The 14,164-nt window shown below is 36.7% G+C and overlaps 1 protein-coding gene across 8 annotated transcripts in view; it reads right to left on the reverse strand.

Moving 5' to 3' along the window:
- Window positions 1-14,164, reverse strand: part of INVS (inversin) — an 85,027-nt gene that overhangs the window by 22,855 nt on the left and 48,008 nt on the right. For 7 of the 8 annotated variants that reach the window (XM_032120140.1, XM_032120130.1, XM_032120166.1 and 4 more), the window contains 4 exons: window positions 13,804-13,984; window positions 10,131-10,240; window positions 5,393-5,564; window positions 803-958 (listed from right to left, as the gene is read on the reverse strand). In XM_032120140.1, coding sequence (XP_031976031.1) covers window positions 803-958; window positions 5,393-5,564; window positions 10,131-10,240; window positions 13,804-13,984 — 619 coding nt within the window. The remainder of the gene's footprint in view (window positions 1-802; window positions 959-5,392; window positions 5,565-10,130; window positions 10,241-13,803; window positions 13,985-14,164) is intronic. The other variant, XM_032120148.1, reaches the window with a different exon arrangement.

Below are 14,164 nucleotides of genomic sequence, written 5' to 3' on the forward strand. Positions count from 1 at the left end.
ACAGGGAGTGGGAGGAAGAGCTTTACAGGAGGTTAAAATATGCCCAGCAGATCATGGAGGCAAGAACACTTTTCAGTAAGAAAGGCTGGTTGATGGAATACTTGCAAAATTTAGCCTGAATACTTCATCTTTGCATAAGTGGGGTAATGTCTCAAGTAGGAAAGAGTTGTTTCTGGGCAGCTAAAATGACAGAATTTTGCATCTAAGATGCCACTGTTATTTCACTGTACTTCTTACCCTTCAGTAGATATTTTACAATTATCTAACACTGTGAATTTTGTTAAATCCTGTTTCTGTCTACAAACAAAATACTGCTTTTACAAAACAACCAGAGGAAAATATTAATGATGTAGGACTTTTGATAGCTATGTACATTAAAAAAAAAGATTCACTTAAAAAGTCTTCAAAGAACCCTAAAAATGGTTCTTCACAAAAGTGAATAAAGCTTCATTTGGTCTTATTTACTGGAAGAAAAAAAACCAAACAAAAACAAAAGAAAGAAAAGACTTGCTGGGGGAAGAGTTAGTTTGAGAGTCTAGAATGTACTTGCAAAGGCTTAAGCAGAAATGACCTGTGAAAAGAATAATCCCAGTTTTGCAAGTTTTGTATTTAACACTTCTAGCCATTTTGCACAACAGTAATAATATTTTAGATTCACTATTTCACAAGGGGAGCTTGCAGACAAAACATGCTTTAGGGGAAGCAACTTCCTACTCCACCTCTTGCTCAGCTGTTTATTTCCCATTCTCATAGGAAGCAGCACCAGAACTCTGAACAGGTTTGTGAAGCCCTAAGAGCTGACCTTTAATGAGTGTTTGAATCACTTCCTTGTGTCCCATCTCACAGGCTCGGAAAAGTGGGGTGTGTTTCATGACATCCAGAGCATCTACCTGTGCTTTATGCTCCAGCAGCAGTTTCACTGTGCTGACGTGGCCAGAAAGGGCAGCAGCATGTAATGCTGGAAGAATAAAGTAGTAGGAAAGAGAAACCACAATGCCATGAGCTTTAGAGTTTCACAATTAAAGCAGTCAAAATAAAAATTAATTACAACTATTTTGGTGAAAAAAGTACTTTTCAACCACAAGAAACTGAAGAATCCTAACAAGTGATGATGTAACAACATTTTCTTGCCATACAAACAACAAACAGAAAAACTCTTAGCCCTGAAACATGTTTCTAACTTGCACAAATAGAAATTTTACATTTAACACCACCAAGATTGGCTTACAGTGAGGATTTGTGGAAGAAGAGCAGCTTCTGATTAAGAGAACATAACATGATTTACTTCTCCCTCTGTTTTGTGGCATTTCTGAGATTGCTCATCACCAGTGAAAGAAAGCTTTCATTATTTCTTCAATGCTTTCCTGAAAATGACTTTTTTTTTCCTTTCAAATAAGCAAAGTTGTCTCAATTAAAACTAACTTCAGATAACTACCCAGCTGTTCCTGCTCCTCCCTGACCCCCTTTTTTTTGTTTCAGAATTACTTGGAGAAAATTTTACACTAAATTATGTAGCAAGACCATTATATCTTGCACAATATCTCCGGCTCCCTGTTTTCTTCAAGAAAAAGAAAAATATTACAGAAGTACCAGATGCTGCTACTTCAGATACTTCAGAACTCAGGTAAAGATGTGGTGCCCTGTAACTGGAGTTGCTATTGCCTAACACAGCATCCTGCAGGCACTGTCAGCCAGAGCTGAGGATGACCAGTTCACGGCTCTTTTTGAAGGAAAGGAGAACTACACACAGCAATGAGATTTCAAACCAATGGAGGACACGTGTATTGGTGATTTCACTCACAGTTTGATTTCAATATGCTTTGGATTATTTCCTATAGTCAGCAGTCAAATCAGACAATCTACATTCTCATACTGCCTTAAATGTAGAATATTTTACAGATAACAAAATCAAAATAATTTAGAATAAAAACACAAACCAACGCAGTTCATAAGTGAGCATTTAATAAAGTGAATTCATATTTCCCCATGACATTTCAGAAATACTCATGCTTGGTGAGAACTGAATCTCCTCATGCCAGCAAAATGAGGGGCTGTAAACACTACCCACACGTCTGTATTTGTTTAATGTTAAAACAGGGTCAGGATCTAGCAGAGGCATTATACAGAAATGCACACCACAAAGGCCAGCATTAGAAGGAGAAGCTTCTTGAACCACAGCCAGAATATAAAACCAGTATTTTTGTATTTGGCAGCTACTGTTTACAACCAGTACCAGCTTATGAGACAGTAGCCCAGCACAACCTGTTACACAGGCCCTACTAAAATGCTCAGGTTGTTCGTGTTGTCATTGACCCGAATCCAGCTGGTGTGCGCTGCCTTAGTCACAAAATAAGTGATAGTTACATTGTGACACAGACAAAGCACCAGGGTCAGAGCCAGAGACACTCTGAGAAGTGAAAATTGAAATCATGCCTTTGAGAGGACGCTGATTTAAGGGTAGCAGCCTAAAAGCGCAGCGGTGCTCACCGCACTCGTGAAAAGTGCGTGCCTGTGCAGCAGCTTTGCGAGTGGGTGGCTATCAGTGGGAACTGGACACCAATGAGATGCCTGCTGCTACGTACTTTTGGACGGGCCTGGTTTTCATGGTCTGACCTCACAGTAAACTCTAGGTTCTGGTTTTTGTCCTGAATCCCTTATGAAACCAAAGGCAATAAACCACTCCATCAGATGACACATGGGGTGTGTGTAACAATACAATAGAAAAAGAGCTGCTGTGTCAGCTTGGCCAGTTCTTTCCCCCTATCACTCATTCTGACGCAGGCATCTTGTTTCGCACTTTGTGCTCAATATTTTCTTGTAAGCCAAATTTTCTGTGATGGAGTCACGGTGACTGAAGAGATTCTTCAGCCAGCTGGTCACAATGGGCCCTTTGTTCAGCCGACAGACAGAGCCCTCTCCATTGTGCGCAGTGACGGCAGAGCTATAAAGCTGCCCCTGTAATGCTCCTGCAGCGCTGATCTCTGAGAGGAGGGAAATTCCTTTCCCTTGGTGTCATTCTCCTACACAATGCCGAGAGTCTCGATGTTCTAGCGGAGCTCAATGGAGAGCTTGCTCTTTTTAAGTAAATGCAAAAGGCTGCGTTAACGCAACCCTACAACCGAGCTGAACTGAGCCTGCACACAAAAGTCAGAAAAACACAGCCTTGAACTCTGCTCAGCAACTGTATCCCAGGCACGGAGGCATGTGCGCTATTTTCTATTAGTGCATAGTTTCCCGTCCGAACGCAACACTGCTTTTCCCTCACGAAAACTTGGGAATGATTAAGAACCTTTGGGAAAAAAAAAAAAAATCAGAGAGTGATTTACTGGTGGGCTTCCTTTTATGTTTAGAGCTTGCTATAATAAAGCCCATGCTACTGCACTCGCTGGCACAGCGGTGCAGCTCGGGCTGCTCGACAGCACCGCTCCCCACTTCGAGACTGTTCGTGTGTTCTACACAACGGCACTTGCAAGCAAATGGAAAACCCATCCATTTCCTTGGATCAAAAGCCCTACAACGAAATCAAGATTAAAAGGTGATTACATACCACTGCTATGAAAGGTTTAAGACTGAATGATAGCAAACACAACCACCTGAATTATTCAAGCATGAAATCCACACCTGAGTAATTTCAGAAACACAGTATGTGATTACCGATTACTGCCTGCAAAGAAAAAAACCCTTTTGTAAGGAGGTTTGCACAGTAACTACAACATTGCTGCACCTCAAGGTCTGAAACAAATACTGAGAGGTATTTAAAAGGGAACTGTCAGGAAGTAGCAAACGTAGGTGAGACTGGTAAAAGATGAAACAAGACTAAAATTGTAGAATATATAGTTTGTGAAGTCATCAGACATGAAGACTGAGATTTTATTTGTTGCACTATTTCTTAAACTGAAAAATTTCAAACTATCACAACTTGGAAAGACTGATTTTTTTGTGTGTGTGCTAAATTGTAAGAAAAACAAGAATTTAGATATTTAATTAGAATTTTATATTAACCGTATTATGCATTTTGTTAAGATCCAGCATACCACCACAGGAAATTTTAAAAATTCAATTTATAATATGAAAATAATATTGATGTTTCAATATGTTTCAAATCCTGAACCGCACAACCCTGACATAGCGTTTATTTACCATTTGTATGCTATTCAAAGTGCACTCTGAAAAAAGAAAAACTGTTAAATTCATATCTCTGTTTCTTGATTGGGATAAATCTACACTGCAAGTCCCCTAAATCTAAGCATGCAGTTTAGCCTAGTTTGCATGTGTGCACAGCCAAAAGATAATGCTTGAGTAAACTGTAAAACAAATACTTTAAAATTTATATAAACAAACATTGCAATACACATTCTTGTTTATTTAAAAAACATAATTTTCACGAGAAATGCCCATTATTGTATTATTCATGAGTGTGTTGTCTGACTATCAGCTTAGCTATGATTTTACTCCTTATTATACATAGATAAATATATTTTTGCACTTAACTTCTAACTTTGTGACCTAGCTGTATGTGGCAGTGGGTAGTGTCTGATCTCCCTACACATAGCTTACCCTGAAGCCCTGCTATCAAACCTCTCCAAATTTACACCAAATATATCCACATTCTCCTGTTTTTTCATTCAGATGCCACCAGCATACAATACAACTCAAATGCTTTTCCTACATTTCAAACACTCTTGAATACATAAACACTTCAACACCTGTCTCTCCCACCTGTCAGAACTGTTATTCTGTTTTTGTTGAAAGCACTACACAGGTACAATATTTCTACCAAAAATTCTTTTTTTTTTCCCTTAAAGAAGGTAAATTCATAGTTGCTACAGGAAATTTTGAATTTCCTCACTTACATGTTTGAATCCTGAAACAATGTGTCACCTACTTATCTTTTGTTTCAGGTAGATAACAGGAAGATAAACTTGGGGAATATCAAGTTTGACCTCTTTTTTGGACAACAGGATGATAATTTAGCTACCTCAGTGGTAAGTTTGGTCTATATTGTTTCAAAGTATTTATGTACTGTCAAATACATTTTTGAACAGGCATTTTCAGGAAGAGCTTTTTATGCGACTATATTTCATTTTATTCTTCAAAATACAGAACAGCTCTTCCTCTCCCAGGATTACAGAACTAACTAAATAGCATTGGAGTACATTTCTTCTTGCTAGGTTTCAAATGAGCTGTTCCAGTCTGCAGAAAAAGTTTGTTTCTTTCCCACAATAAGGCAAAGAATTGACTCAACACATATAATTAAACTAACACAGAAATGTTTTCAGGGTAAAAGTACACATTCAGAAAAAGACCAATATAGCTTCTTACTATGTTTTTATTTGGTGGAAATCACACTGATTAGAAAGATCCAGTGTCTCTTTACTGTAAAGCATCTTACCTGTGCCGGCGTATTTGTCTGTCATATTGATATCAATGTCCAATTTTAAAGTCAGCATAGTCCTAATGACATCATCACTGCCTTTGCCAGCTGCCCACATGAAGGATGTTCTTCCCTCAAGATCTGAGTCATCTTTTACAGAAGGATGTTTCAAAAATACTTCAACTGTTTCCTGAAAAGACATACTGTTGAAATTAAGATTAAAAGGGATCTGCAACAACAAGAAACTATTGTCTCATGTAGCTGTTTATGAAGCAAATCAAAGCTTCATTTTTCCTTTTTATGTTATAAAGAGTAATAGCTCAACAGGAACAGTGTATGTTCTGCTATGCCTTTTCCCTCGCCAATGATCATAGTGCAGCCTTAACTATGAGTTTAACTGTCACTTATTTAACACTTTTTAGTGTCAAACATGATGTGTTCATCACAAGGAAGCAAAAGACACTGTAGTCTCTGTGAAGAAAGCAATGGGAAAAATATCACAGGTTTATCAAACATGACTGGAATACTGTGATGAAAAAATCACAGAATCAGTTGGGTTGGAAAAGACCTCGGAGATCAGGTCCAACCTGTGACCCAACATCACCACGTCAACCAGACCATGACACAAAGTGCCACGTCCCGTCTTTCCTTAAACACCTCCAGGGACCATGACCCCATTACCTCCCTGGGCAGACCATTCCAACATTCCATCAGCCTTTCTGTGAAGAAATTCCTTCTAATGTCCAATCTGAACCTACCTGGAAAATAATGTTCTTTCAAAATATTTTCCCAACATATTTTTTTCTCTCCAGTTATAAATACAACTGCACATGCAAATATTTTACTTTGCCAATCTCTAATATTTTGACTTAAAAAAAAAGAAAGGGTCAACATAGACATATTTCCTAATGTTTAATAACATCAACAGGTTACTAATTACTGAAATACTATAATCAGAAGATATTGAGGAAATCTTTACACCTGAGTCCAGTCTTTCCACTGTAACTGTTACACTCAAATCTATACTTAAAGCAAAAAAGAATTATTTCTTCAAATGCTATGTTTGTCTTAAGCTGTCAGCAAACAGGTCCACCTGTTTAACCTGCTGCTAGATTCTTAATGAGTCACCCAGGAAAGGAAGAGAGAAAATTACAACTGTTAGAAAAAGAATAAAGGGAAGATTTTCCCTTTTTTATCTAATGCCTTAAAAGGCTGTGTATGTAACAGCTGGGAAACATCTGATATGAGTCACTGGTAGGCTAGCCAATAAAAACCTGAAAAAAACCCTAGGCTTCATTATTTTATTTTATATTTATATTTTATTATTAACACTATTTTAGCCTTTCCTCTGTGTGAGCCCACAATAGCTCTATCACTGCTCTGGGTAGGACAGGAATTTCTTGGCTATAGAGAACAAAATTCTTTTAAACAAGAAGGTGTTTGAATGCTTAAGTACCATTGATTAATTTGCATTTGTTTTTTCACTATTACTTACTAGTTCATCCCTCTAAAGAAATAGGAAATTTCTCATTTATCTTATGTTACTGATCTAAGAGCCTTGAAGTTTTATGAATTTAGGTCTGAACTATCAGTTTATTGTGAAAAAGTCCAGCCAGAAGCAAGGAGAGATGGAAGCATAAAGCTTTCCACACAAACCCAGCATGAGTTTACAGCTCAGTGTACTCACACTGACCACCACCACACCTCAGACACAAACAGCCTCTCATTAGGCCAGAAACTCAGCACCCTCCCAGGGCTCTGCACTGCTGGGAATCCTGCAAAGTGAAAAGCACTGCAAAGGCTGCACTTCTTCAATACTGAGGCACACATTCTAAAAAATACAAATATTTTATTTTTCCATTAAGTTTTGGCAAAGCAACGCTTCTTTCAATGACTCTTTTATACAGCTTTTAATTGAAAAAAGTAGAAGAAAATCCCACAGTGCTATAAGCATTATTTTCCAAAATGCAGTTACCACAATTAGAAAACAAAACAAAATTAAATTACACCAGGATGATTAACAAATCAGAAAACAGAAGTATCAATCAGTTTAATTCTACATGTATTTTGTTATGAAAGATCACATGTATTCTAACATGACTAAAAAAAGTGGAGGAAACAACATAAAAAAACAACAAACTGAAAAATAACAGCAAAGGAGAGAGTTAAACCTGGAACATTTAATTCTGTGCTATCAGGAAACTCTGAAAAATACTATATTTGAATATTTAAAAATAAGGCAAGGGTATCCACATTTCATTTACTAGATCAATCTATATAAGTATATGAAAGGAAAGTACATTGTTTTGGACACCTCTGGAAAAATTCAGAAAAAAAAAAATTTAGTCCTGCATACTAAAATCAATATGAAGACAGCATCTTAGCTCAGTTGGTGAGAGCATGGCATTAATAACATCGGGGTTCAATCCCTGTTTGGGCCATTCACCTAAGAGCTGGACTTAATGATCCTTGAGGGTCCCTTCCCACTCAGAATATTCAGTGATCTAGAAATAAAGATTCTTTGATCTTCTTTCACATATGAAGTTCAAAAATTTAAATAGAGATGTTTCTTTGGACCTCCTGTGGGATACCCAAGACATCTAAATTTGGGTGGTTATATTAGGTAACTTCTCTTCTTCTAGAACTTTTCCTGTCTATAGTAAGTGGGGATAAGTTAGACTTAGGGAACAAATTCTTCACATAAATTAAGTGCTGGCTAAATCTCTTCAGTCATTAAAAAACCCCCATATGTCATATTACAATAAGTAATCCACAGAAAAACAGAGCAAAGAACAAGATATCACAGCAAATAAAACTGAAAGCCATGCAAATATTTAGAGTAAACACAAAAGAACAAAGTTTCTTCTGTTAGGGACTAAGAAACATCACATTTTAACTGAGAAACAGACCACACCCATCCAAAGTTGGGCAGACTGAACAACAGTGTGGGTCTCAAACCATGAGTATAGAGATGCTACTGCCAGAACAAACACGGATGTGTCTCCATTCAGTTGTTTGACCGGGTATATGGAATGCAGTGGTGGGAATTACTCAATGATATGCATGTAAAGGAGAAAAAAAACAAATAGTGGTGCTCAGAAACAACTGGATTGGTGAAAACAGACTCCAGTCATAATTTAGGAAGGGGCTCTTGAGTACATCACCAGCTAAAAGAGGCTTGCAGATCTCAATTAAATTCTCCTGTGTGATTCTTCATGTAAATGGGAAAGAGTACATTCATTTTAAGTACACAAGATTACAAAAGAATGTCTGATTCTACCACATACTTTATGTCCTCTTAAAACATAGCTGATATCACAGTTTGTCTGGCTGATGGGATCAAAAGGCAGCAACATAATGAAGATGTTTCATTTAACTGAATCAAGCCCGGGGAAAGAAAGACAGTAAGAAAAATCGTTTTACTAATATATCCAGATAGAAAAGAAAAAAAGCAAGATAAAAGAATGTGGAGATAATCACTAGATGGTAAACAAAAGCTTTTTTTTTTCTATGAGTCTAATTCAAACATGAAAGAAAGGCTTTTACAATACAAATATTTTAGAGTTAGGCCCAAATCGTACACAGCCTATAATGGACAAAAATCAGCACAACAAAAAATTCTCAAAAAACCTGAAGATTATACAGAGAGATATGCTTCAACAAAAGTCTGAATTTAAAAATATCTGGATGGTCTTACTAAGACCACCTTCAAATATACCCCACCAAACCCCCAAAACTCACACTCACAAGGAAGCAAAGACATTGGCCAGTTCCCTCTTTCAATAGTACTTCTGGATTTGTTAACTTGAATTGTTCTCAAGGGCATTAATTTTTTCCTTTTTTATTTTCCTTGCTAACATGTAGGTACACAAGAAAGACCCAAAGTACTATCCCTGCTAAGAAAATGTTGCAATGTGGACTACATAACTACTACATTAATTAGGCACTAAATAACCCTTTCTGTAAAGGAAGCATATGAAAACTATGAGAGGCAGAGGAGCTTAAGAAAAGCTTTCTTAATTTTCAGTGCTTGAGAACTACTTCTTCAACATCTGTGACCAGCAATCACTGAAGTGCTGAGTTTTATACTTGGCTCTACTGTATCTGATCTTGCTCTGGGAAAAAAAATTACCTATTATACCAAAGTGTAAGAATTAAGCTGTCTGAGAAACCAATGTTCTTTGTCGCCTGAGTTTAAAAAATATTTTTAAAAATTTCAAAAATATAGTGTTCTTGAAGAATTATGACAAAAGGCACTCAACTCTTTAGCTATGCTTCATAAGACAACAGTTCATTCATAATTCCAAATATTCATAAATTAATCACCTTCTTGAATGCAAAGACTGGTTTGACGGGTCCTGCAGCAGCTGTGCAAATACTCCTACAGGTCGTCTTACTCTAGATACCTTATAACTGCTTAGACTTCATTATAATGAGCCCTAAAACCCGAAAGCACTGTGAAGTAGTAAGTGCCATTTCGCTTTCTATTGAAGTACCTGAATGACTGTTGTGTGTTCTGATGCAAACACATGGCTCGAAGGGCCTTTCTTTGCACAGAAGGTTAGTGTTTTTAAATCTGTTTTTTAATACTTTGAAATTAACCACATTTGTATCACATAACATAGGAAAGCTCTGAATTAACTCATGCCAACAACACTGTGTTTATATGATATCAAAAACAATGCAAACACTCTGCTAAACTATAAAGATTTCAGCAAAATAAATTTACTTCACATTTAGGGCATGTTCTACTTACAGCAAAGTTGCTCTGTGCTGCATAATGCAGGGGTGTTGCACCTTGACTGTCAGATGGGATAGTTCCAAACTTATTTCTTTCTAGTAAGAGATGAACAATCTGTGCATGACCTGAAAAAAATAATATAATAAACCCAAATTTTTATCAAATCCTAAAGTCAATAAAAAGCTTAGTAAAAAAAAAAACAAGGAAAAAAACCTAAACTCAAATAAAAGAGAAGAAAATGAACAGACTCTAACAAATAGTATTTGTGTGGTACCCATGATAGTCTAAATGTAAGAGAGAAACATAAGACTTGATACTTGAACTATTAAGTTTGGCATATACTTTCTTCCCAATAGTGCTCCAGTGCCATACTCTGTATTGTCATTTTTGGGGGGCATCTGTAAATCTGAATGACTTATAAATACAAAATTTCTTCTAACAGAAATCACTAGAGCTTTTCCCTAAATAAAGAAACCAGCAGTAACTGGCCAGATAACTATGATACTAACTTTGTAATGAATTGGTTGAATATTTCCAGAAAAAGCTTATAATAATTCAATTGAGATGCTGCATTTGAGTGACAGGTCAGTCAGAAACAATGAAGTGAGCATCAGATGATGATGATGAGCATTTGTCCATCTGCATACAAATACAAGCTAAACCAATGCTGACGATTTCATGATACATCATATTGTTTTACAGAAATCAAGTGTAAATTCTTCACCTGGGTTTTATTGAACCAAAATTTCAACTGAAAGTGTATAGCAGAATCAGAGACTAGTCTACTACCAGCTGCTATAAACAACAAGCTCACACACAACTCCCTCCATAAAAACAGATTAAAATATTTTGAGATTAAAATCACAACACTTTGGGGGGGAAGGGTAAACCTTATATTCACTTCACAGACAGGAAAACAAAGACAAATACAGTAGATTGCAACTAAAGTCAACCAGTTCATTCATATGCTTGCTTCTGTAGGCATATGCAGCTCACAGAATATTTAATGATTTGGTATTTTAAGCAATACTATAAAACTACTCTGATTTTACAGGTGAAAACTCCCAGTACCGCATATGTTAGAAAAGCAATCAATTTTGCAGCTTGTTACTTTTGCACAGTTGTCTTGAATTACTTTAGAATACATGAAAGGTAGGGAAACCTTCCTGCTAGCAGTAGACTATTTTTAATGAAAACACCAACAATTACAGAATGCAGCTGTGCTACAGTTGTGGTCTGTAGCTCTTAAAAACCTAAGACAAGGAGGACTAGGCAAGCCCTCTTTTGTGAAATGGCACTTTGAGACTTTATATGTACAGAAGTATCAGAAATGAGGGAAAATGGTAACTTGGGTCAAAACGGATGAAGAGTTATGTGAGCGTTTTTTCTTTCTAGGGGCCTTAGGGTGTACAAGAAGGCTCCTCTTTCCTGTTAGCCATTAAGAGAACCCTGGATGCAGAATTATTCTGCATTATTCTGTCCCTTCCTACCAGAAAAAACACTGAAAAGAGGAGATATAATGTTGCTATGCTATTCCCACCTCAAGACTATAAGAAGTAAATTGAGGTGCACTGGAAAAAGTTGGTTTAGAGTGGAATCCAATCAGAAAAGCCATAGGGGTACTGAGCCTGAAAAAAAAGATTCCTGAACTTTCAGGACAGACAACTACAAAGAGGGAACTTAACTCTGTAATCATGCCAGGAGGTCTAGCTAAATTATGTATGAGAATAAGGCTTGAGGGAGTTGAAAAAAAACGTTGTATTGGGTGCAATAATAAATAAATTGGTGCAGAGGTGGATCTCACTTGGCCATTAATGTAAACATTAAAACTCATTTCTTGAGGTCAGGAACTGTCATTTCTGTTGTACTTTTATTTAGCAGAGACGTAACTTGGCTGAGACTTTTATCTACCCAAAAGGAAAGGTAAGAGGAGCAACAATGCCCTTAAGATGCAGTCACATACAATCCATCGCATCTAAGAAAACTTGAGGCAGTATCCCTGCACTGCTTTAAATTTTCTACTATTAACCTATATAGCAACATCTTACTCTCTTTAAGACCTACATAGGACACACAGAATTCAACTTGAAAACAGAACCCTAAAAATTAATAACGATTTACTAACCAGAAATTCCCAAAGAGCATATGCCACCTAGAGACCTCATCAAGTTCACAAAATAGTCTGGAGATCCTGGCACATCTTCCCCCTTTATTCTACATTGATTAGACAATCCATTTTCCCAACAGACAAAACTCCTCCCTTAAATACAATAAATTTCAAAACACAATAAATTTTGCTTCTTGGACAGAATCAAGTGACAATGACTATTTCTTTGGAAAGCCGATCCTATGTCACTTTAAATGCTTCACAGTTTCTCTGTAAAATTCAATATCCCTACATATATGAAAATTTGAGAATACCCTTCTCTTTTTTTTTTTAATAAACATAACCAAACAACATGTACATCGTCACTGGAGTTGCAGTAACTCGCTCCAGTGAACATCTGATTCCTTTATTGGCATTCTTTGTCTGCAGTGTCCCAAAGGATCATTGGAATGAAGCCTGTTAAAAGAGGAGAGAGACTTTGAAGATTCTTTTATCCAGTGGCTATTTTTTCCTCCTGAATGGAAATAGGAGGTAAATTTTCTAAATCATATTATTTTTGTGGCTGTCATTTTATGGGTTGTGTTTCCCTGCATTTAGACTATTTATGTTTAATCAGGTTTTAACTTGTTTTGCAAGGATCCAGTTTTTGTAAATCCAAACCAAAATTCACATATGCAAGGCTACAATTTACAGAGCATCTGAGTCTCAGGGTAACAATCTAAACAGTGAAAAACTCTATCCAATTAAAACTTGTCAGATCTGATTAGATTGTCATAACGTGTCTGATGAAGAGCTTATACTAGGAGCAGAAATGTCAACTCTGCCATTTTTTGTTGTTTACTTGTGCTGGCCTTATCAGAGTATCTGCATTTTCTTTGTGAGAATCTTTTCAAGTCACTTGCTTAGTTTGTGAGGGGTAGTTTAATAAAAACTAGATAATATGATCATAAATCCACTTAACCTGGCACACATAAACTGCAGTACATCACAGTAGGCTGAAAGTGAGCACATGACTCATGGTGTCACCATCAACCACTCTGCAATGTGAAGCATCTCAGGCACCTCAGGCACCTTGCAATCCCTATGTGACCATCTTACATGTGGACCAAACAAGGGTACTAGCTTAAATCTGTATATGAAACATTAGTCAAGTTCTCTTATTTTTTCAAATAAAAAATAAACAGAACTCCTGACATTTTCTTCATGTGCTCCCATAGATTGTCTTGCATTCATGCTGGGCAGTGCATACCCCATTTCAGACCCTGCTATTCCAGAGTGCCAGTGGTTTTTTTAACTGATGATCAAAGCTGCATATGCAAGAACAATCTCAATATGCTATAATTGTTCTTAAATTATCAGCATATATAACCTGTTGAAGTAATGCATTTAACAATGCTTTGGAGAATCTGAAGCTAAAACAAGCAGTCTACACACAAACTTCTAATCCTGGTTGAGCAGAAACTCTTACTGCTCTAAGAGATTAGATCATACTGCCAGGCTGGAATTAAATAAAAATCAGACACAAAGATTAAACAGTACAGTTAATTAATGACTAAGTGACTTCAGCACTGTCCAGTTTACCAAGTAAGGCTGCCCAGTGGAGGGGAGTTCGAAACAAGTTGTCATAAGATGTCACATTGCAACCCTCATAGGAGGTCAGGACATCCACAACTGCTACATTCCCATCTGCAACAGCAAAATGAAGAGGAGTTCGTCCTTCATAGTCTTGCCAGTTAAGCAGAGATTCTGTAGGTGCAGCTTCCTTAAAAAAAAAAAAAAGGAAACAACAACATTACAAAATATTTAAATTGAAGATAAAACCTATACAATCTTTACAGATGTATTTTCAGACAGATAAACTGTCCTTGTTCAGTAGAATGTAGCTCTACAACCCAATACTTTTGTTACAGCATAGGCTACTTTCAACTATTTCTTATGGAAT

Source organism: Corvus moneduloides, chromosome 1 (assembly GCF_009650955.1).
Source record: "Corvus moneduloides isolate bCorMon1 chromosome 1, bCorMon1.pri, whole genome shotgun sequence".
Classification (NCBI taxonomy): domain Eukaryota; kingdom Metazoa; phylum Chordata; class Aves; order Passeriformes; family Corvidae; genus Corvus; species Corvus moneduloides.